General features: G+C 55.3%; 3 protein-coding genes across 25 annotated transcripts; 2 read left to right on the plus strand and 1 right to left on the minus strand.

The window, feature by feature from the left end:
• Window positions 1-82: 82 nt before the first annotated feature.
• TIMM29 (translocase of inner mitochondrial membrane 29) lies at window positions 83-2,280 on the plus strand. Its single transcript, XM_061422190.1, has 2 exons — window positions 83-218; window positions 294-2,280. The coding sequence occupies exons 1-2, from the start codon at window positions 83-85 to the stop codon at window positions 980-982; spliced, it is 825 nt and encodes a 274-aa protein (XP_061278174.1). The 3' UTR covers window positions 983-2,280.
• A 7,163-nt stretch (window positions 2,281-9,443) lies between these two features.
• On the plus strand, window positions 9,444-10,427 carry LOC133252073 (GTPase HRas-like). Its single transcript, XM_061424807.1, has 5 exons — window positions 9,444-9,512; window positions 9,596-9,822; window positions 9,927-10,057; window positions 10,180-10,261; window positions 10,400-10,427. Exons 1-5 carry the CDS (start codon window positions 9,444-9,446, stop codon window positions 10,425-10,427), a joined length of 537 nt encoding a protein of 178 aa, XP_061280791.1.
• Window positions 10,428-10,786: 359 nt separating this feature from the next.
• LOC133250678 (uncharacterized) lies at window positions 10,787-20,885 on the minus strand. 23 transcript variants are annotated; one of them, XR_009737388.1, is made up of 6 exons: window positions 20,068-20,814; window positions 19,136-19,835; window positions 18,742-18,805; window positions 14,651-18,534; window positions 14,362-14,418; window positions 10,787-13,898 (listed from the first exon to the last, which is right to left on the minus strand). XR_009737388.1 is itself a non-coding variant. In XM_061422188.1 (5 exons), the coding sequence occupies exons 2-5, from the start codon at window positions 15,399-15,401 to the stop codon at window positions 12,674-12,676; spliced, it is 591 nt and encodes a 196-aa protein (XP_061278172.1). In that variant the 5' UTR covers window positions 15,402-15,416; window positions 15,527-15,621; the 3' UTR covers window positions 10,787-12,673. The 23 variants fall into 23 exon arrangements, 1 of the variants encoding a protein (XP_061278172.1); XR_009737385.1 differs by having other exon boundaries at window positions 14,651-18,574; XR_009737391.1 differs by having other exon boundaries at window positions 14,651-14,742; window positions 15,374-15,416; window positions 15,527-19,835.
• Window positions 20,886-21,509: the final 624 nt, after the last annotated feature.

Genomic DNA, 21,509 nt, shown 5'->3' on the forward strand with positions numbered 1-21,509 from the left:
TATCCTTTTCCGATGGGGAACGATTTCCGGTGATGTTGACGGTTGCACAGAAGAGATTCTCCGGGCCTTCTGTTTTGTATGCATGGTGTTTCTCTTCGGAGTGCGGACGCCCAGCCGGAAGACAATGGCGGCTGCCGCCCTGAAGAGATTTTGGTCCCGAAGCCGTAGAGAGGCGCGTGACGCTGCAGCCGCAAAGCCGGGCGTGTGGGCGCGGTTGGGTGAGTAGCGGCGGGAGGCGGCGGGATGGGTGGCGCCAGCGCCGGGCGGCTCTCAATGCTCTTTTCTCCCCTCAGGCGCTTGGGCCCGCTCGCTGCTCCAAGATTACGCCGAGGCCTGCAAGGACGCGGCGGCGGCGGCGCGGGCCCGGCCCGGGAAGGCGGCCATGTACTTAGGGCTGCTGGGTGGCGCGGTGGCCTGTTGCTCCCTGGCACCGAGCGAGGCAGCCTTCGAGGAGGCGCTGCTCGACGCGTCGGGGACCCTTCTGCTGCTGGCGCCCGCCACTCGCAACCGCGACTCGGAGGCGTTCGTGCAGCGGCTGCTTTGGCTGCGTGGTCGCGGCTGTCTGCGCCACGTGAGCCTGGGCCTCTTCTCGCTGGTGTACGAGGCGCCCTTCGATGCCCAGGCCAGCCTCTACCAGGCTCGCTGTCGGTACCTGCAGCCCCGCTGGACCGACTTCCCTGACCGGATTCTGGATGTGGGCTTCGTGGGCCGCTGGTGGGTGCTGGGGGCCCGGATGCGCGACTGCGACATCAACGACGACGAGTTCCTGCACCTGCCGGCTCACCTGCGCGTCGTCGGGCCCCACCAGCTGCACTCGGAGGCCAATGAGCGGCTCTTCGACGAGAAATACAAGCCCGTAGTGCTCACCGACGACCAGGTGGACCAGGCGCTGTGGGAGGACCACGTTTTGCAGAAGGAGAAGAAGGACCAGCTCGCCCTGAGCCAGGCTGACTCTCTGCTGCCGTCGGAGGCCGCGAGGTGAAACTCAGACCCCCCGGGTCCCCACCGGGCTCCCGGCCCCCGCAGAATGCTGGCCCAGGAATGTGCAGTTCGTGCGTGTGAGTCTCAAACGCAGAGTGGTGGAAGTAAATTATTTGCAACGTTCTCTCCCTGGGTTTTCACAAAATCGGGGGCCTCCCTCTCACCTGTTCGCTGTGAGCAGACGGCTTATTGAGAGCCTCCCTGGTTTAAGAGTTGGGGAGAGCAGAGAAACGTGCCATGTCGTCTTTATCACTGCCAGAGTTGGTAAGAAACTTTAGACGGAAATAAGCCTTTTTCACTGGGCTTTACGGTTCTCCTGACTACCCTGACTAGGGTAACTTGCAGATTTTCGTTTTAAAATTTGACCTGAGAGGTTTATTCTCTATTTCCACGAGGGACATGTATTTTTTAATTCAGTTTGAAGTAATTGTAGTCTCAGAGGAAATTGGAACAATAATCGAGACATTCTGTGTGAAGGTTCACCCGGCTTCGCACAATTGATAACATTTCACACTGTCCTTATTGTTCCGTTGCTAACTCGAGTGGGACTCTTTTGTGACTCCGTGGATTGGAGCCCACAAGCTTCGTCTGTCTGTGGGATTTCTCAGGCAAGAATACTGGAGTGGGTTGCCATTTCTCTTCAGTAACCTTGAAAATACAGAATCATTTGGAAAGGAGTATGTCGCTAAGAGTTGGACATGACTGAGGGACTTCACTTTCACTTTTCATTTTAATGCAATGGAGAAGGAAATGGCAACCCACTCCAGTATTCTTGCCTGGAGAATCCCAGGGACGGCGGAGCCTGGTGGGTGCCATCTATGGGGTCGCACAGAGTCGGACACGACTGATGCGACTTAGCAACAGCAGCATGTTAATGTCTATAGCTGGGGTAAAATCATTCTTTTAAAACTACTGTTACAAAAGTGAGAGTGCCTCTGTCACTGATGGGGTCTATGACTAGTTAATAAATCAGGAGATGAAACAACCATCTTCGTTGTTACATTGTGCTTATCTGTTTTGCTGTTAAGTTTTGGTACTTGGACCTTCCCTTCATACTATAGGGTGCATTGGACACACATGGTAATGTTTATATCCTTATTTAGGGGCAGAGGAGCGTCTTTAAGCCAGCATGTCTGTTTTACAAAGGAAAAATTTTGTTATTTTTCCAGAGCTGTGGCAGACTTCATGATTGAAACTAACTCCTCAAACTCATGGTATTATCTTTGACCCTAGTAACGTGCTACTAGAAACTACTGAATACTGTTACTAGCCATAAATAAAAGCTAAGTACAGAAATAAGTGAATATAAACAAAAAGCAATGAAAACAAAAGAGAAATGATACTATAAATTGTTATCCTATACCATTACCTGCTGAAGGCTCTGGACCTGAATCCTGTTGTTCAAGAGAAATTAACCAGCATCAGGGACAGGTTTAAGATGCACTGGTATCAAAATGAGACTTGCTCTTTACCATGATCATGAAGTATTTAGAAAAAAGAGACAGACTTTGCTACTGGTCCAGTGGTCAAGACTCCAAGTTTCCACTGCAGGGGGCACAGATTCTATCCCTGGTCAGGGAACTAAGATCCCATGTACCTCAAGGCATGGCCAAAATTATAAAATTTTTAAAAAGTATTAAGAGGATTGCACATCGTCATTGAGTTGGTTATTAAATGACACTCAAAGCCAGGGAGTCCTACCATATTTGCTCCCTGCTCCAGTAGCTCTGGTGTCCTGAGTTTGGTATGAGGCATGTGGACTAGAGCGGTTAGGTTTGACAGGGGCCTGAATGTTCATGCTCAGCACCTTAGAGTATACACAAGACCTCCAGAGGACGGTCCAGCTTAAGCTTCGTTAACTGTTCACTGTTAAGCTTCCAGTATCCCTCAGTGCTCAGCCCAGTGTGGGCCCCAGCAAATGTTTATACTAGACATGCCCGTTATAGGTGGGAGTTGCTGTGATCGTACTGGGGAGGGGGAAGCAGACCGGGACTTGGCTCCCCATCCTTTGGCCAGTCCAGAGTAAGAGACCTTCAGATCTCAACCCTGCCCAGGGCATAAATAGCAAAGTAGACATAGTGTCTCCATTTGCATAAGGGCAGTAGAATCTGAGGAAGAAGAAGTGGGTTTTGAGGGAATTCCTGTCAATCCAATGGTTAGGACTCTGAGCTTCCACCTGATGGGAAGAACAGACTCATTGGCAAAGCCCCTGATGCTGGGAAAGATTGAAGGCGGGAGGAGAAGGGGACGACAGAGGATGAGATGGATGGCATCACTGACTCGATGGACATGAGTTTTGAGTAAGCTCCCAGAGTTGGTGATGGACAGGGAGACCTGGCATGCTGCAGTCCATGGGGTCGCAAAGAGTTAGACACGACTGAGCGACTGAACTGAATGTAAATTGGCCACAGATATGCATGTGTCACCTGCATCCTGAACGCCCCTCCGCCTCCCTCCCCACCCCATCCCTCCAGGCTGTCACAGCACTGGCTTTGGGTGCCCTGCGTCATATATCAAGCTTGCGCTGGCTATCTGCTTTACACATGGTGATGTGTATGTTTCAGTGCTGTTCTCTCAAATTATCTCTCTCTCCTCCCACTGAGTCCAAAAGTCTGTTCTTTACGTGAAAACGGATTCTTAACCCCTGGGCCACCAGGGAAGTCCCAGAGGAAAGAAATTGAAGATACAAATAAATGGAAAGATAGGCCATGCTCATGGATTGGAAGTACAACTGCGCAGGACCCTACAGGGTCTTCCTGGGACAGACCCCACCATGTCCTTTGCCTGCCTTGTCTGTAGAAAAACTTTAACCTCCTCGGCTTTCCCCAAGTTTCAAAGAGTAAATTCTATCAGAGAAGTGCAGAAATACAGAAACACAGGGAAAGAGTCAAGCAAGACAAAAATAATAGTTTCACCATTAAAGCCAAGGACCTTTAGTTCCTCCTCAAGGGCTATAGATAATATTCTGAGGCATGTCCTTTGAGCTGTTTTGCAGATACTGAAACGTGCACCAGGGGGAAGAAGTTAACACGAAGGCTGATGATGTTGAGTCCCAATTAATCAGTCAGAAGAATGTTAAATACACCTGGCCTTTAAAACTCTTTCCCTGAAAGCCTTGATGTTTAGGCCTTCTAAACATTAGCTGCCTGGGGGAATCCCCTGGTGGTCTCGTGGTTAAGATTCTGAGCTTCCATTGCAGGAGGCCTGGGTTCAATCCCTAGTCAGGGAACTAAGATCCTGCAAGGGGCACAGCAGTATGGCCAAACAAATAAGTAAATAATAGAATAAGATAAACATTGGCTTCCTGAACTCCTTGCTTGGGGCCCTGCAGTAATCACTGCACTTTCCTTCACCACAAAGATGCATCAGTAGGTTGGCTTTACTTTGTGTGGGTGAGTGATGCTACATTTGGTTCAGCAACAGAAGAATTAATATTGTTAAAACTATAATCCCTACCAAAATTTGAATGACATTTTTCACAGAACTAGAACAAAGAATCCTGAAACTTGTATAGAACCACATAAGATCCCAAATAGCCAAAGTAATTTTGAGAAAGAACAAAGCTGAGTTTATCATACTGCATGATTTAACCTGGATTTAATACTGCATACTACAAAGCTATTGTAATCAACGCAGTACAGAAACAGATCAGTGGAACAGAATACAGAGCCCAGAAATAAACCCACAGGCTTATTTACAAATGCTCCTTGGTAGTCAATTGATTTACCACAAAGGAGCCAAGAATATACAATAGGGAAAGGACAGTCTCTTCAATAAATGGTGTTGGGAAAACTGGACCACTATCTTACACCATCCACAAAAATTAACTCAAAATGGATTAAAGACTGAAACATAAGTCCTGAAACCATAAAACTAGAAGAGAACATGGGCAATAGCTAGCTCTTTAACATCGGTCTTGAGGATAATATTTTTGAATTGGCACCAAAGGCAACAAGCAATAAACAAGTGGGACTATATCAAACTAAAAACTTGTGCTCAGAAAAGGAAAACATCAACAAAATGAAAAGACAATCTATGAAATGAGAAAGTATTTTCAAATCATGTATCTGCTGAGGAATTAATGGGGGCTCAGATGGTAAAGACTCCACCTGCAATACTAAGAGACCCAGGTTCCATCTCTGGGTCAGGAAGATGCCCTGGAGAAGGAAATGGCAGCCTGCTCCAGTATTCTTGCCTGAGGAATCCCATGGACGGAGGAACCTGGTGGGCTACAGTCCATGGGGTCACAGAGTTGGACACGACTGAGCAACTAACACTTTCACTTTAATATCTAAACTACATGAAGAACTTGTAACTCAATAGCAAAAATTAATCTTGTTAAAAAATGGGCGGAAAATCTGAAAGTTTTTCCTTAGACATACAGTACATGGTACATGAAACAATACGTACATACAGAACAATAGGTACATGAAAGGGTGTATGCTAGTCAGGGACATGGTATTTTAAACCCCAAGGAGATAACACCTCACGCCTATAGAATGGCTGTGATCAAAAAGAAATAGCAGGTGTTGTCCAGAATGTGGAGAAAAGGGAACTCTTAAGGCACTCTTGGTGGGAGTGTAAATTGGTGTGGTCACTAAGGAAAACAGTATGAAGTTTCTTTAAGAAATTAGAAATAGAACTACCATATGATCCAGCAATTCCACTTCTGGGTATTTACAGAAAAGGAAAAACAGACATATGTGCCCTTATGTTTAAGGTAACATTATTTAAAATAGCCAAGATATGGAAGCAACCTAAATGCTCATCCGTAGAAGAATAGATAAAGATGATACGCCATATATTACATTATATATATATATATATATGAATATTAGCCATTAAAAAAGGAAATCTTGTCATTTGCAACAACATGGATGGGCCTCGAAGGTATTATGCTAAGTGAAATGTCAGGAAAGAGGCAAATATAAGACTTCACTTAAATGTAGAATCTTTAAAAATATTAAAGAAAAGAATATCTAGCTCGTTGGTACAGAGAACAGGTTAGTGGCTGCCGGGGCAGGGGGTTGGGGGTTGCACAAACCTGAGAGAAGTGGGCTAAACGGTACAATCTTCATGTTATAAAAGCAGTCATGGGGGCTTCCCTGGTCTGTGGTTCAGAGTCCACCTGCAATGCAGGAAACACAGGAGATTTGGATTCCATCCCTGGGTCTGGAAGATCCCCTGGAGGAGGATATGGCAACCCACTCCAGTATTCTTGCCTGAAAAGTCCCAAGGACAGAGGAGTCTGGCGGGAATTGTCCAAAGGGTCACAAAGAGTCAGACGTGACTGAGTGACTAATCACATATTGGGAAGATTCCACGTGACCCAGGGCAATTCAGCTCATACACCACAGCTATTGACCCCACATGCAGCACCTACTAAAGCCCACCCTAGGGCCAGTTCTTCACAAGAGAAACCAACCCAATGAGAAGCCTGTGCTCTGCAATTAGAGTAACCCGTGCTTGCTACAAATAAAGAAAAGCCTTTGCAGCAGCAAGGACTCAGCACAGCTAAAAATAAAAAAACAATTTTTTAAAGCTGTCATGGGAATGTAACGTACAGCACGGTGACTAATAATAAAGAAGTATTTGAATTCCAGCTTTTACACTCAGGGGATCTGGGACTCACCTGAGGTAGGTGAAGTGCCTTCTCCACCCTTCAGATTCTTTCTTTGTAAACAGGAGCCAACCTACCTGAGGTTGTTAGCAACATCAGAAAGCACTTGATACCTAGTAGGCCATTACTGTGCACAGTGGGGCCCAGTGTGGAGGAGGGAGGCTTGGAACCCACCCTCTGTCTGCCCAGGCCAGGAAGAGACCACAGCTTCCAGTCTCACCTGCAGCCCCACACACAGGGCTGCCCGGGGAGGTGCCTGGTTAGTGGAGGCCCACGGAGCCTGGGCTTCCCTGGTGGCTCAGAAGGTAAAGAATCTTCCTGCAATGCAGGAGACCCAGGTCCATTGCTGGGCTGGAAAGATCCCCTGGAGGAGGGCATGGCAACCCACTAGTATTCTTGTCTGGAGAATCTCATGGACAGAGGAGCCTGGCCGGCTACAGTCTTCAGGATCACAAAGAGTTGGACACGACTGAAGTGACTTGGCATGTACAGAGCCTGGAGCCTGTGTGTGCTTGTCTCTAGGAGCCAAAGAAACACTTGACTGATACAGGAACATTTTCCAGTCCTCTCTTTTAAGATTTATTTATTAATTTTTTAAAAAGTATTTTAAATTTTATTTAGCTGCACTGGGTCTTGGTTGCGGCCTTTGAACTCTTAGTTGTGGCTTGTGGGATCTAGTTCCCTGACCAGGGATAGAACCCAGGATCTCCGCACTGGGAGCTGGGAGTTCCAGCCCGTGGACCACTAGCTGTGTGTGTGCTCAGTCGTGTCTGACTGTTTGCCACCACATGGTCTGTAGCCCACCAGGCTCCTCTGTCCATGGAATTTTCCAGGCAGGAATACTGGAGTGGGTTGCCATTTCCTCCTCCAGGAGATCTTGCCAATCCAGGGATTGAACGTGTGTCTCTTAGGTCTCCTGCATTGGCAGGGGGATTCTTTACCACTGTGCCACTTGGGAAGCCCATAGACCACAAGGGAAGTCTCTCAAAATTTTTTTCTGGATGTGGGCCCTTGTAAAAGTATTGAATTTGTTACATTTGCTTCTGTTTTATATTTTGTTTTTTCCTCTGGAGAGGCATGTGGAATCTTAGCTCCTCTACTACGCGAGCACAAGGTGGCGCTGGTGAGCCGTAGGCGGTGGATCCACTGTGCCTCGCGTGGGTCACCTCCTCAAGGCTCCAGGTCCCAGGTCCTGTCTTCTGGGGTCCCACAAGTGCTCTGGCTGCCCACAAGTGCAGGCCCTCGCGTGGTCGTGGTGATAGGATCTCCCACACACCAGATCCCCAAGAATCCCTCCAAAAAGCTTGGACATCTGGTGGCCATCACGCACACCAGGAGAACCTGGGGTTCAGAATGTCACTGCCCACTGTCCCCACAAGGGCATCCCTTCTTTAAGCACCAAAAACTGGGGACACCCCAGCTAGGGGCCTTTTCTTTCTCATCTCTGCCCTGGCTCCCACACCTCCTTCGGGTCTTTTCTTGTGATAAGTTTCTGCTTCCTGGAGCCCTGGCCCCCACCTGTCTACCTCCTCACCTGCCTCACGTTCTCCAAAGATCTTCTGACAATGGTACCTCACGGGTTTCCCTTTATTTTCTTTACGTGGATTTTTTTTCTTTGGAGCTAGCCCAAGTCTACCAGGGCAGCGGTTCTTTCTGTCTGACCGTCACCCTGTGCCTGGAATAACCCCTGGCACCAGTAGGTGCTCAGTGAACACTTTCCAAATGCACCAACATGCCCAGAGGTGAGAGCAGGGGGCGCCTGGAGCCGGTTGTTGGCTGTCAGTCCTGTCCAGACACACTGCTGTGCCTGCCACTGTGGCAAGACCTGTTCTCCAGAGGGTGCTGATAACCTTGGGTCCACCATGCCTCCAGTTTCAGTTCTTTGCCTCCCCAGCAGCTTCTAATTCAGGTGCGTGCTTGGGGAAATGTTCTCAACTGTCAGCCCTGCCTTTGGGGAGCTGGCTCCTCTCATTAAGTGTAGCTAGAGGTAGGAGCCCCCTCACACCTCTGGGCTGGAGGTGCTGCAGGTGAGCGGCTGGGTCACCATTCATTTTTTCCCCTCATTTTGTTAAAAAGTATTTTGTTGAGTTCTGCCCCTAGGCCACGGAAGTGGAGCCCAGAACCAAGGTCACTTCCAAAACTAACTGAGCCCCTTTGTAACCCTTGCCGGAAGTCCCCCCTATCATCACTAACAAGCTTTCTGACTCCCAGTTAGACAAAGATGCCCACTCTAGTAAGCACCCCACAGCGCTCCAGCCAATCACCCTATGCCAGCCTTCCATAGCAATTTTGTCTCAAGGCTATAAAAGTTGGCTGTTTATGCACGAGAACTATCGACTCTCCCTGCTCGGTCAGGAGTTTGGCCTGCTGCGGCCTCTTCAGCTCTGCTCTTGGTTCTTAATAAACACCCTCCCTTATGAAATGCTCTGTGTCTGGAAACTTTTCCAGCCCACGCTCAGACTGCCTCAACGTATGTATTTATTTGGCTGTGTTGAGTCTCAGCTGTGGCATGTTGCGTCTTCATTGCATTATGTTGGATCTTTCCTCGCGGTTTATCGGCTCAGTAGTTGTGGCGTGGGGCTTAGTTTCTCCATAGCAAACCCCTGTTCCCTGCGTTGCAAGGCAGATTCTTAACCACTAGACCACCAGGGAAGTCCCTGGGCCACCGTTCTTGCTGCTATGCCTGGTTCAGAAGACAAGCCTGGCCCGGGCAGCCTGGCCCCAGGAGCTCAGTGGGCGTGCGAGTGGGGTCAGTGGGACAGGAAACCACAGTAGTGCCTGGTGTTGGGGTCCCTTGAGGAGTGATGACGGAGGATAAGCTCGTGGTGGTGGGCGCCATGGTATGAGGAAGAGTGCCCTGACCATCCAGCTCATCGAGAACCACCCCGTGGAGGACAACTCCACCATGGAGGTGAGCCGACTCTGGTCCACAGCCTGGCTCCTGACAGGGGCTTGTCCTCCACCTGCTCTGCAGGAGGGGTCCCATTGTCCTAGGTCCTGGGGGCACAAGAGGAGCGAGGGAGGGTCCCCTCCCAGGAAGGTTGGCTGTCTCTAAGTTCCTACTGGAAGCAAGTGGTCACTGATGGGGAGACCTACCTACTGGACACAGCAGGCCAGGAGAGTCAGCGTCATGGAGACCAGTACATGAGCACCAGCGAGGGCTTTCCTCTGGGTGTTTGCATCAACAATACCGAGTCCTTCAAGGGCATCCACCAGCCCTGGTGAGCTGACCACTGACCCTCAGGGGCTTCCTGTCCTCTCTCTGTGACGCCAAGTGCAGCCCAGCCCGCAGCCTGCCCACTGGATCACGACTTCCCCCTTGTAGGGAGCAGATCAAGTGGGTGAAGGACTCAGATGGCATACCTGTGGTGCTGGTGGGAACGAGTGTGACCTGGTCATGGTACCGTCGAGTCTCAGCAGGCCAGAACCTCACCCAAAACTGCAGCGTCCCCTGCAGTGATGTGTTGGCCCAGATGCACCAGGTGGAAGCCCCCCTCCCTGCCCCCCATCCAGCCAGGGCCCTGTGCCACCCCCACTGCCTGGGAGCAGCACTCACTGCCCCTTCTCCCTCCATCCAGGGCAGCTGCTCGACCTCTGGCTTCAGCTAAGGGACCCCCTGGAACCCACTTCGATTCCCCTGACCCAGCAGCCCCTCAAGCTGTGAGTCTCCCCGGGAGGCAGGGGCAGCGAGAGAGTCCAGGACCCGGGTCTTGGCCGACACAGCTCCCAGGGTGGAGGTCCCCAGAGAGAGCTGCCCTGAGCCAAGTGGGAGCATGGCCCTGGCCCATGTGCCCCCAGAGCGCCCCAAGGTCCCAGTCAGCCCTGACCCCTCAGTGGGCAGTGGGAGGGCTGCTGAGGACACGTATTCCAGTAGGGTGCCCTGGAGCCCGAGACAAGCAGGACCCAGCTCCCCATTTGTGGGGTGAACGGGGAAGTGCCGGGGTCCAGCCCTGGTGGATCCAGGGAATTCGAAGCGGGGACGGCGTCGGCGAGGATCAGGAAACAATTGCTTAATTAAACGGTAATTAAGGATATAAAGAGTAATAGAATAAGGATAGCTCAGTGAGGAAATCAGTGGAGAAAAGAGGCTGAAATAAGGATAGCTCAGTGAGGAAATTCAGTGGAGAAAAGAGGCTGAAAAATTCAGCCGGAAGGTAAGAGAAAGAACGACATGGGGAGACCAAGTTTCGGTGAACAAGGCCCGCACTTTATTTTCCAAAGTAGTTTTTATACTTTAAGTTATGCATAGAGGATAATGGGGGAAGGGGTAGAGTCATGCAGTAAGCCAGGCTTTCTTCCTGCAAACTTATCATATGCAAAAGTTTAGGTGATTTGCATCATCTTCTGGCCCGGAGGCCTGTTAACATTTTAAGAAACTTATTTTTCTCTATAGGTGATTATTCTAAAGTCAGGCAGCACCCTCCAAAAGCATTAGATTAAGTTGCATTCCTACAGAGCAAAGGAGTGGTGGGCTATAACAAGAAAAAGAATTAACTCAAGGGTCCCAGGTTACAAACATTAAAGCTACTACTTACACCAATTATATTAATCAATACACTGCCGGGGACACAGCAGGTAAGGGATATGGAGACTTAGCAGCAAACATTGGCCCAACAAGTGAAAAACCCTTCACCAATACAATTTCTAATCAATCTTTTAACTGCTCAAAGGAATCCGTATTTAGACAGTTTAGAACATCTCATGCCTCTCACAGTTGGGAGGCTCTGAGCAATCACATGTGGCTGGAAAAACCTATTCAGGCAGGCTAGAGGACTTCCAAAGGAGTTTGTAGGTTGAAACACTATCACACTCAGGAACTTTATTAACTGGAGCTGTAAGTTAACTCTTTTTTCAGAGAGAGGTAGTGGGGGACAGCCCCCTGTAAAGTCAGAGGTGTAGGTGAGAGCACAAAGCAGAAAGTAGGCAGACTCTGGTTTTGGGGGTAGATGCTCGAGAATTTCCAGGGGGACTCCTGAGGCTTCATCCCACCTTTGAGTATGCCAAGCCTCCTTCCTCATGACCTTTGCCACAGGCGGAACTCGCTCCTGGCAGGGAAGGGTCTGGGATTCTGCTCGAGGCAGAGGCAGTGTTCCCCTTGAGCCGGTGCCCTCTTCCTTCCACTGGTGCGTGAGATCCGGCAGCACGCCCACCCAAGGAGGGGGCCCTAGGCTGCCTGAGCTCAGGTGCTGCTCCCCTGACAGGTGTGGAGGGGCACGGAGGTGTCCAGTGTGATGTGGGAAAGGGTGTGCGAGATGGGTGTGGGGAGGAGGAGGCAGGGAAGAAAGGAAGTGCCACTGGAGCCTGGCCAGCCCAGGTTGGTGGACAGAGTGACTGAACTGATGCTCCCTGCCCGCCAGCTGTTGCTCTCCTGGAGCCCAGTCCTGGCCCACCGGACACAGGCTGAGTCACAATCATCCGATGGTCTTGATCCTGGGGTTTGGTTGAAGCTCGGAGTCTGTAGTGCCTGTGGCCTCCCACGAGGCAGCTGGGAACCTCAGTTTTGTCCAGCTGGTGCTCCCTTTGCCTCTGGGGGCCCTGAGGGCATCCTTCGGAGACCTCTAGGTGCTACAAGAACCAGCCAGTCTAGCACTTAAAGCACGAAAATGTATTAACCTTTAACCAGCAAGGGGGGAAACTGAAACCAAAGTCTGTCCATCCCTGGAGGGAGACCTTCATAGGGAATGGCTGGGCGGCAGGGAACCCAGTTGGGTCCCGGGTGGGTTGCATTTGCTGAGATTTAGGGACCCCAAAAGGCAGTCACTGACTTGGACAGTGTGTTGTGTCAGCCCAAACAGCAGCACCCTCTGCTCTGGCCCCACCTTCTGATGCGTGTGAGGTCCTGGAGGTGGCCTGTGGTTCCCAGAGGCTCCTCAGGTCACTGAAGGGACCTTGTGGGGCACTCTCAGGCTGCAGGAGACCACATACAGCTCCTAGAGGGCTCGCCTTGCCTTGAGCCAGCGTTCCTGACTGGCCGGGGCAGCCCCTTTAGTCACAGTCCAGGCTGAGGGGTGATCACACAGCATCTGCTCTCCTGGAGCCCAAATTCAGGCCCTTTGGAGTCAGGGACTTGTGCTATATGGGGGTGGGGGTAAAGTCCATCCTCCTTGAGCTCAGCGTAAAAAAGCAGGGCATGTTGCTGGCTTCTGGGGACGTCGGGGTCCCCGGGAGCCTTGGGGTCCCTGTGCTCACAGTCACCTCATCCTCTGGAGGCCCCTGAACGTCCAGGCTCCCTATGGACACAGAGCTCAGGGGGTCATGCGGACGTGTGGGGCCTTGGCGCAGCTCTTGGGGTGCTGTCCTGGCTCCACCATGGCGGTGCTGGTCACTCATGGGAGGGATGCTGGCTGCAGCTGCCTCAGGGCAGGAGGGGTGTCCTGGGCCCAGTGGCGCCATCTTCAGCAGGCTGGGTGGAGCTGGTTGCCGGGGCCTCAGTGGGGTCACGGAGTCAGGCCTGTCGCGTGGCCCTGGGGGTGGCCCAGGCAGGGACTGAAGGGGAAGGGACCCAGCATTCCAGCTCAAAGCCGAGGTCTGGGGGCCACCTGCCTGTGGCCTCACAGATCACTGGGAAGTTTGGGAGGGAATTGTATCGCTGTGGTCTGCACAAGGTGGGCCCTTGGGGCCAGGCATGGCAGAGCCGGCCCAACTTTGAGAACAGCCCTCTAGGCCACCAACCTCTGGGCTCTGTGGTGACCGCCCAGAAGAGCGAATGGCCGGGAGTGAGGGGAAAGCCCGGGGCTCACCCACCCACTACTGCCTGAGAGGGGGACTCATGGGGAGACCAGGGCTGAACCCCCCTGGCCAGGGCAGGTCATACGTCATCCTGGGTAGCTCAGCCATGGAGGCCGGCAGCTGCTTGCGCACTGCGCGGTCCGCCGGGGCCCTGGCCCGGGACAGCGCGTCCTGCAGGAACTCCTGCAGCCTTCCAGGGGCAGCGTTAGGAGTCGCTCTAGGGGTGGGGGTGCCATCAGGCCATGGGGGGACCTGCAAGGAAGGCTCAGCCCCCCACCCTGGGGGTCTTCCCATGGGGGAGGGGCGGCTGTGTTCCGCTGTGCGCCACCCATGGGGGTCCATCTGTCCCAACAGAGCCCCAGGGAGCGCCCCAGCTAGGGGCGCTCACCACAGGGCACCCTGACCGCCTTCATGTGGCTGGCACTCCCTCCTCCATGGCCTGTGCTCCACTCTCAAGCCCGCTTCCTCCTGTGCACCTTGAGGATGGTGTAGGCCATGGCCGTGAGCAAGTGCCCACCCTCCAGGATGGAGGCCTCCCAGAGCCTCAGGGTCAGCGGAAAGGGGGGGTCTGTGGGGACAGTGGGCATGGGAGGGGCCACTTGAGCAGGGCACGGGGGTCCCAGCACAGGGTCAGAAGCCACATCTGCCTCTGGTCCCTGCAGTCCCACCGTTCGTCAGACAAGGTCCCAGAGCTGCTCATCTGGGTGGACAAAGGTGCTCCCACCAGGCCTCTCAGGGTCCTTAGGGCCTGACAGCGCACCAGCTAACCCTCTCGGTGGGGACACCTCAGCAGATCACGATGGTGGCTCAGCTGCACCCCAGGTTGACCCACCCTTCCCGAAGGGAGCCAGGTGGAAACGGCGGGTCCCTGAGACTTCAGGGTGCCCTGGGCCCACCAGGAGGGCTCTGGCTGCCCCTTGGGGCTCCTCGGGAGGGACTTGGCATATCTGAGGGTGGGGTTTGTCCCTCCCTGGGCAACAGGAGTCGGGGACAGGGAGGCCTTGGAACCCAGCGTCCCTGGGCAGCCTTACCTGGTTGATGAAGCACTGCATGAACCACGTGGGTGTGTAAATCCCCGCAGACATCGGCTCTAAAGCAGGGCAGGCGGTGCTCAGGGCCTGCCTGCCCTGTCAGAAACCTCCCTATTTGAGGGCCCTGTACAGCCACCCTCAGGGGTGGTGGACATGCTGTCCATGGGCCTGCTCAGCCCGAGCTCACCCCTGGCAGCCCCCAGGAGAAGGCAAATGAAGTCTGCAGGAAGCCAAGTCCCCGCAGTGGCCATGGGACAGCACCTCTGGGCGGGGCGACAGTTGTACTCACCACATGTCCCTTCAACTTGGGGAGGGCTCTGCCGAGAATGTGTTTGTGATGGGCCTGGAACCTTGGCATTTTTGGGAATCCAGGGATGAAGCCTGAGGAGCCCCCAGACCCTCACAAGTCAGAGCCTCGCCCAGAGGGGAGTGGAGTACCACAGGAGCCCCCAGCGGTGACCCCTGCCTGTGGGGCCCTCTTGAGCCCTGGCTGGACATGCTCTTCCCAGGCAAGACAGCCTGTGAGGCCAAGGCAGAGGCCCTGCTCCTGGATGCCCAGCTCAGCTGGCACCCTGGGCAGAGGGGTGGGCAGGCATCTGGCCCCGGTATGCTGTCCCCACAGTAGCCACAGTGGGGGATGGCGGGCCTGGTATGGAGGAGCAGTGAGTGTGGCCCCCAGGGGAGATGGGGGTGTGTGCCTGGCCATCTCCTGGCCTCTGCAACCAGGCTGGGGGCAGAGGAGGTGGTGTTGCTGCCTGGGCTTCATCGGCCGTGGGCTTGCGGGACGCCTGGTGGATGGCAGGCTTGAGGCAGAAGGACCAGCAGAGAAGGAAGGGAGAGTGGTCTGCATGAGGCTGGGACTGAGGGCTGAGGCTCCAGAACCCAAAGGGCAGTGTGGGAACCAGTGCCCTTTGCTGATGGGGAGCTGTCCTGGGCTAGGGTCCCCACCAGCCCCCCTGCAAAGAGACCCCAGATCCTCTGGCTTGCCCAGCCGTCCTCGACAGGCACCTACCGCCCATCGTGTGCTTGTCTTCAGTCATCAGCTGCACCAGCCCCTAGAAAGCATCCTCTTAGTTCAGGAACATCAGTAGGATGGCTACAACCTTGTTCATGTCCTGGAAGTAGACTACCTCCTGCAAGAGCCAGACATGTGTGGAGGACCCACCTGGAGGCCACTCTGTCCCCTCCTGACACTCCCACCTCTGCTCCTGGATGCTCCTGATTCGTGACCAGCAGGAAGACCCCCTGGAATGGGCAGGGCCTGGGTGCGCAGATATTCTCAGTGTCATACATGGAATAGGCCACCAGCACGTGGAACAGGGCCTGCTGCCTGGGGAAGAGGACACAGGGGGCTTCTTTCACACTGATGCTCTTAATTTTATATTGTCTGACAGAGCCTCACGACAAAGCAAGTGTGTTTAAGAAATGAGCCCCCAAAGCCAAGGAGACCTGGGGCCACGCTGCTTTGGGACTGGCAGGGCCCCTCAGTAGAGACATCTCACTGTGAGAGGAGCATGAGGGGTCTGGGGTCACCACTCGGGCAGCACAGCCCACTCCTGCCTTGTTGCTCTCAGCCCCGCTGTGGCCAGACCCCTCTTCTCTCTGGGGTGGAGGCTCTGAAGAGTGTCTCTTGGTCCAGAGCGAGCTTGATCTGCAGGCCAATAGCCTGCAACCTGAATTGGTTGTGGCAGAACCCTCTCTCTTGCCTCCCCATATGTTTTCCCTGGCTGTCAGTGTCTTCAACCCACTCCAGTTACCTGGATTGGAACAGCTTATTCAGAAAGCACGAAGTGTTGGGAGACGTGATCTCTGGGTGCATATTAAGGGATTACAGTACACGCTTCAGGTGTTGCAACAGGCTTGAGGTCACGTGTAAAAAAAGAATCCCGCTTCTTCTTTTCTTTTTGCCCAACTGCTTGGCTTGTGAGAGCTTAGTTCCCTGACAGGGATGCAACCTGGGCCCTCTGCAATTAGAGTGTGGAGTCTAACCACTGAATTGTTAGGGAATTCCCAAGAATTCTTGTTTTTAAAATGCATACTAGCAGCAGTAGGTTAGGGTTAGCAATGGCAACCCACTCCAGTACTCTTGCCTGGCAGATCCCATGGACAGAGGAGCTTGGTAGGCTGCAGTCCATGGGGTCGCTAGGAGTCAGACACGACTTCACTTCCACGCATTGGAGAAGGAAATGGCAACCCACTCCAGTGTTCTTGTCTGGAGAATCCCAGGGACCGGGGAGCCTGGTGGGCTGTCGTCTATGGGGTCGTACAGAGTCGGACACGACTGAAATGACTTAGCAGCAGCAGCAGTAGGTTGGGGGGGTTCCCTGGCTGACCAGGGATTAAGAGTCTGTTCTTCCACCACAGGGGGCATGGGTTTGCTCCTTGGTCAGGGCACTAAGCTCCCACAAGCCACATGGCGTGGCCAAAAAAAAGCATACTGAGAGCCTAGCAATGGGGTGAGGCCAGAGGTCTTGGGTCCTCTGTGAAAGGCATGTGCTGGTCAAGGATGTGGTGAACGCAGGAGATGGGATGGGGCTGGGTCCCTAAGTGATGAAATTTGGGGTTCACCAATCTATTTTTACAAATGATGGAAACTGTAGAAGTAGAAATATGTAAGCAACACCATCAAGATGGGGCGTCATTTGACCCCTCTAACCCGAATTCAGTCCATCTGAGCTCCTGTCCAGCCAGGTCTCTGCCGCCTGGAGCCCCTCCCCTCCAGCGGGTGCCCCGCCCCACTCTCCCCTCTCCAACCGCCAACCGCCACCCGCCGCGAGCCCTACACCTCTGCCCGGGCTCCTAACGTGCCTACTCGCGCCCCCCTCGAGGCTCAGCCGGTACAGCCAGGACGGGCAGGGGTCGACACCCTGCCACCCCAGCTCCAGACCCAGGTCCACGGCCTCCCCGCCAGGAACCTGGGGACCCACTTGATTCCGTTTCGCTCCCAGAAGAAGAGGTTATTCCTGAAGGCGCGGTTGATGTCTACGTCAATGTGCTTGACGTCAGGACAGCACCGCCGGGCCTGCTCTTTTATGCTCTTTTGTGGGCGGGGCCGAGGGGGCGGGGCCAACGTCAGGCGGCCCTGACCCACTGGACCAACCGCCACAACTGCCCCGACGCGGCGGGCGCGGCGCGGCGCGGCCGGAGGGACCGCAGCTCTTTTCTGCAGAAACCTCATTCCGCTTGTTTCTGAAGCCATCGGGGCTCACGAGGGACTCCCCCGTCCAAGGCCCAGAACCCCGACCGTTAACAAGGTAACGTCCAGGCCCTCTGGACCCCTCCTCCGCCTCCCCCAGAGGCCTCCCAGGTGACAGCTCCCGCCGGGCCCTGAGCCTGGTCCCGGGAGGCGGCTCCCAGGTGCGGGGGAGGCAGGGAGGGCGGCTGGGCCTCTGCTTCCTAACACCCTCTGGAGTGTCCCTGCCATTAGGCGGTAACAGGCGGGGCGGGGCGAGAAGGGGGCGGGATGGGGTGGGCGTGGCGAGGAGAGACTGCAGTTCGCTGCCTTTCCTTCTGATAGTCACCTACTCCTCTTTTGGCGCCAGCCCGACCCAGGGGACTCGGGTTCCCAACATCCTGACTCTAAAAACCGCCCAGGAGGAGCATGGAGCCCCACAGCCCGACACTTCCATCCCCCACCCTTGGGGATGGGCCAGGGGTCCCCAGGGGCAGCCCGCCAAGCCTGGCCCGTTGCCCCTGCTCAGGTGGACCGGCCGCACCTGATATTTCCTGATGTTCTCCGCCTTCACCTTCTCCAGGTCCCAGAGCAGAGACCAGGCCTGCCCTCGCACTGGTGGAGGGATGCCCATGGATACCCTTCGGCACATCTATGGGGGAGAAGCAGCCCTGAGACAGATGCAGGCACCACGCCGGGGAGGAGACGGAGTGAGAGGCCTGTGGAAGATGCTGCAGAGGGGCAGGGTCTTCCTAGAGCTGGGTCTGATCTTCCCAAACTGGGAGTGGAGAATAGCCCCAACTGCTCCCTCCCTGTGGGGTCCTGGGCTGGGCTGGCTGCCGCCCTGGCATCAGAATCTCCCGAGCCTTGTGGGGCCCAAAGGCTAGCGCCCTGCAGGGTCAGGATACTCAGCTTTGTACCTTCGTGCTGCCCTGGTATTTTTGCCAGCTCCTCAGCTTCTTCACCCACTTGTCAGCTCCCCGGAGGTCTTGGGCTTTTTGCTAGAATATAGGACATGGTGGTGTTCTAGCTGCCAGCTCCCTATGGTGGCAAGAATGTGTGTGAACTCAAGGGCCCCCAGGAGAGGCACAGACCCCTCGCAGACCAAGGACACTTTGACAGTTCTGGGGTGTGGAGCAGTAGGGAACCCCAGCCGCACCCGTGACCTCCTCCCTCCTCCTGCTGGTACAGCACGCGTGGAGTCTTACCCTCACTGAGTGAGCGCTGAGGCCTCAGATACTGAAGCCCTGGAGACTAGGTGGGTTTTCCTGACTGGAGGGCAAGAGAAACAAGGTGTGAGGTACTGACCCAGCTGGAGGCCCAGAAGGTGCCACCCACCCACTCAACCCCCAAGTCAGTCCAGGAGACTCGAAGGGAGGGCTGATCCCCCCCGCCCAGGGTGCTGGCTTCAGGGTGGGCTGCATTCTGGAGACGCTCTAGGGGTGGGGGTGCCATCAGGCCATCGGGGGACCCACAAGGAAGGCTCGGCCCCCACATTGGAGGGTCCTCCCATAGAGGGCGGCTATGTTCCACTGTGCACCACCCCTGGGGGTCATCTGTCCCAACAGAGTTCCAGGGAGCGCCCCAGCTAGGGGAACTCACCACGGGGCACCCTGACCGCCTTCATGCGGCTGGCACTCCCTCCTCCGTGGCCTGTGCTCCACGCTCAGGCCCGCTTCCTCCTGTGCACCTTGAGGATGGTGTAGGCCATGGCCGTGAGCAAGTGCCCATCCTCCAGGATGGAGGCCTCCCAGAGCCTCAGGGTCAGCAGAAAGGGGGGGTCTGTGGGGACAGTGGGCATGGGAGGGGCCACTTGAGCAGGGCACGAGGGTCCCAGCACAGGGTCAGAAGCCACATCTGCCTCTGGTCCCTGCAGTCCCACCGTTCGTCAGACAAGGTCCCAGAGCTGCTCATCTGGGTGGACAAAGGTTCTCCCACCAGGCCTCTCAGGGTCCTTAGGGCCTGACAGCGCACCAGCTAACCCTCTCGGTGGGGACACCTCAGCAGATCACGATGGTGGCTCAGCTGCACCCCAGGTTGACCCACCCTTCCCGAAGGGAGCCAGGTGGAAACGGCGGGTCCCTGGGACTTCAGGGTGCCCTGGGCCCACCAGGAGGGCTCTGGCTGCCCCTTGGGGCTCCTCGGGAGGGACTTGGCATATCTGAGGGTGGGGTTTGTCCCTCCCTGGGCAACAGGAGTGGGGGACAGGGAGGCCTTGAAACCCAGCGTCCCTGGGCAGCCTTACCTGGTTGATGAAGCACTGCATGAACCACGTGGGTGTGTAAATCCCCGCAGACATCGGCTCTAAAGCAGGGCAGGTGGTGCTCAGGGCCTGCCTGCCCTGCCAGAAACCTCCCTATTTGAGGGCCCTGTACAGCCACCCTCAGGGGTGGTGGACATGCTGTCCATGGGCCTGCTCAGCCCGAGCTCACCCCTGGCAGCCCCCAGGAGAAGGCAAATGAAGTCTGCAGGAAGCCAAGTCCCCGCAGTGGCCATGGGACAGCACCTCTGGGCGGGGCGACAGTTGTACTCACCACATGTCCCTTCAACTTGGGGAGGGCTCTGCCGAGAATGTGCTTGTGATGGGCCTGGAACCTTGGCATTTTTGGGAATCCAGGGATGAAGCCTGAGGAGCCCCCAGACCCCCACAAGTCAGAGCCTCGCCCAGAGGGGAGTGGAGTACCACAGGAGCCCCCAGCGGTGACCCCTGCCTGTGGGGCCCTCTTGAGCCCTGGCTGGACATGCTCTTCCCAGGCAAGACAGCCTGTGAGTCCAGGGCAGAGGCTCTGCTCCTGGATGCCCAGCTCAGCTGGCACCCTGGGCAGAGGGGTGGGCAGGCATCTGGCCCCAGCATGCTGTCCACACAGCAGCCACAGTGGGGGATGGCCAGCCTGGTATGGAGGGGCAGTGAGTGTGGCCCCCAGGGGAGATGCGGGGGTGTGTGCCTGGCCATCTCCTGGCCTCTGCAACCAGGCTAGGGGCAGAGGAGGTGGTGTTGCTGCCTGGGCTTCATGTGGCTGTGGGCTTGCGGGGCGCCTGGTGGATGGCAGGCTTGAGGCAGAAGGACCAGTAGGGAAGGAAGGGAGAGTGGTCTGCATGAGGCTGGGACTGAGGGCTGAGCTCCAGAATCCAAAGGGCAGTGTGGGGAGCCAGTGCCCTTTGCTGATGGGGAGCTGTCCTGGGCCAGGGTCCCCACCAGCCCCCCTGCAAAGAGACCCCAGATCCTCAGGCTTGCCCAGCCGTCCTCTGCAGGCACCTACTGCGCATGGCGTGCTCCTCATCAGTCATCAGCTGGAACAACCTCCAGAAGGTGTCGTCCTCGTTCAGGAACATCAGTAGGACGGCCACAACCTTGTTCATGCCCCGGAAGTAGCCCACCTCCTGCAGGAGCCAGACGTGTGTGGAGGACCCCCCTGGAGCCCACCTCTGCTCTTGGATGCATCAGCGCCATGGCCTGCCAAGGCCACCAGGGGTCTCCCTCCTCTTCTTGGCCTCTGAGAGATGTTTCTTCCAATGGAAACTCACCCCCCAGGATGGGAGAGAGGGGCGTCCCAGTGACTCACAGCAAGGAACCTAGCCTGTTGGCAACACTGTACAGTGAGAGGTCTGTATCCTCCCCTGGTTCCCGCATCCTCCCTGCATGGCCCCAAAGCCAGAGGAGGCTGAGAGATGCCAGGAAAGGCAGGGCAGGACAAGTCCCCACCCTGCATCCCAGGGGCACAGCACCAGGCCCGCCCGACTCAGTAGGATCTGCCTGGGCCTCACCTGCTCGTACCTGGCTAGGATCCTGCCTGGGCCACCTGGTCCCATTTGCAGTGACTCCCACCTGAGCCATACCTGCTCGTCCTGGGGAGGAGGATGTCCACTCAGGCTCGCTCTGCTCAGCTTTTGCTGTGACCCCTACCTGGAATGAGAGTGCTCTTGCTGCCCATGGTTCCCGCTGGGCTGTACCTGTGCACACCCGGCAATGGGCCCC

Source organism: Bos javanicus, chromosome 7 (genome assembly GCF_032452875.1).
Source record: "Bos javanicus breed banteng chromosome 7, ARS-OSU_banteng_1.0, whole genome shotgun sequence".
NCBI lineage: Eukaryota > Metazoa > Chordata > Mammalia > Artiodactyla > Bovidae > Bos > Bos javanicus.

What these genes read in the sequence shown, in the direction of transcription:
- TIMM29 (XM_061422190.1), top strand. Translation starts at nt 83, where the DNA reads ATGGTGTTTCTCTTCGGAGTGCGGACGCCCAGCCGGAAGACAATGGCG. An exon ending in GGGCGTGTGGGCGCGGTTGG is followed by an intron (nt 219 to 293) that starts GTGAGTAGCGGC and finishes TTCTCCCCTCAG; the next exon opens with GCGCTTGGGCCCGCTCGCTG.
- LOC133252073 (XM_061424807.1), top strand. Translation starts at nt 9,444, where the DNA reads ATGAGGAAGAGTGCCCTGACCATCCAGCTCATCGAGAACCACCCCGTG. An exon ending in AAACTGCAGCGTCCCCTGCA is followed by an intron (nt 10,058 to 10,179) that starts GTGATGTGTTGG and finishes CCCTCCATCCAG; the next exon opens with GGCAGCTGCTCGACCTCTGG. An exon ending in ACCCAGCAGCCCCTCAAGCT is followed by an intron (nt 10,262 to 10,399) that starts GTGAGTCTCCCC and finishes ATGTGCCCCCAG; the next exon opens with AGCGCCCCAAGGTCCCAGTC.
- LOC133250678 (XM_061422188.1), bottom strand. Translation starts at nt 15,401, where the DNA reads ATGACTGAAGACAAGCACACGATGGGCG. An exon ending in AGACAAGCACACGATGGGCG is followed by an intron (nt 14,743 to 15,373) that starts GTAGGTGCCTGT and finishes GGGGCTCCTCAG; the next exon opens with GCTTCATCCCTGGATTCCCA. An exon ending in TGCAGTGCTTCATCAACCAG is followed by an intron (nt 13,088 to 14,361) that starts GTAAGGCTGCCC and finishes CTTCCCCTTCAG; the next exon opens with TCCCTGCCTGGGCCACCCCC.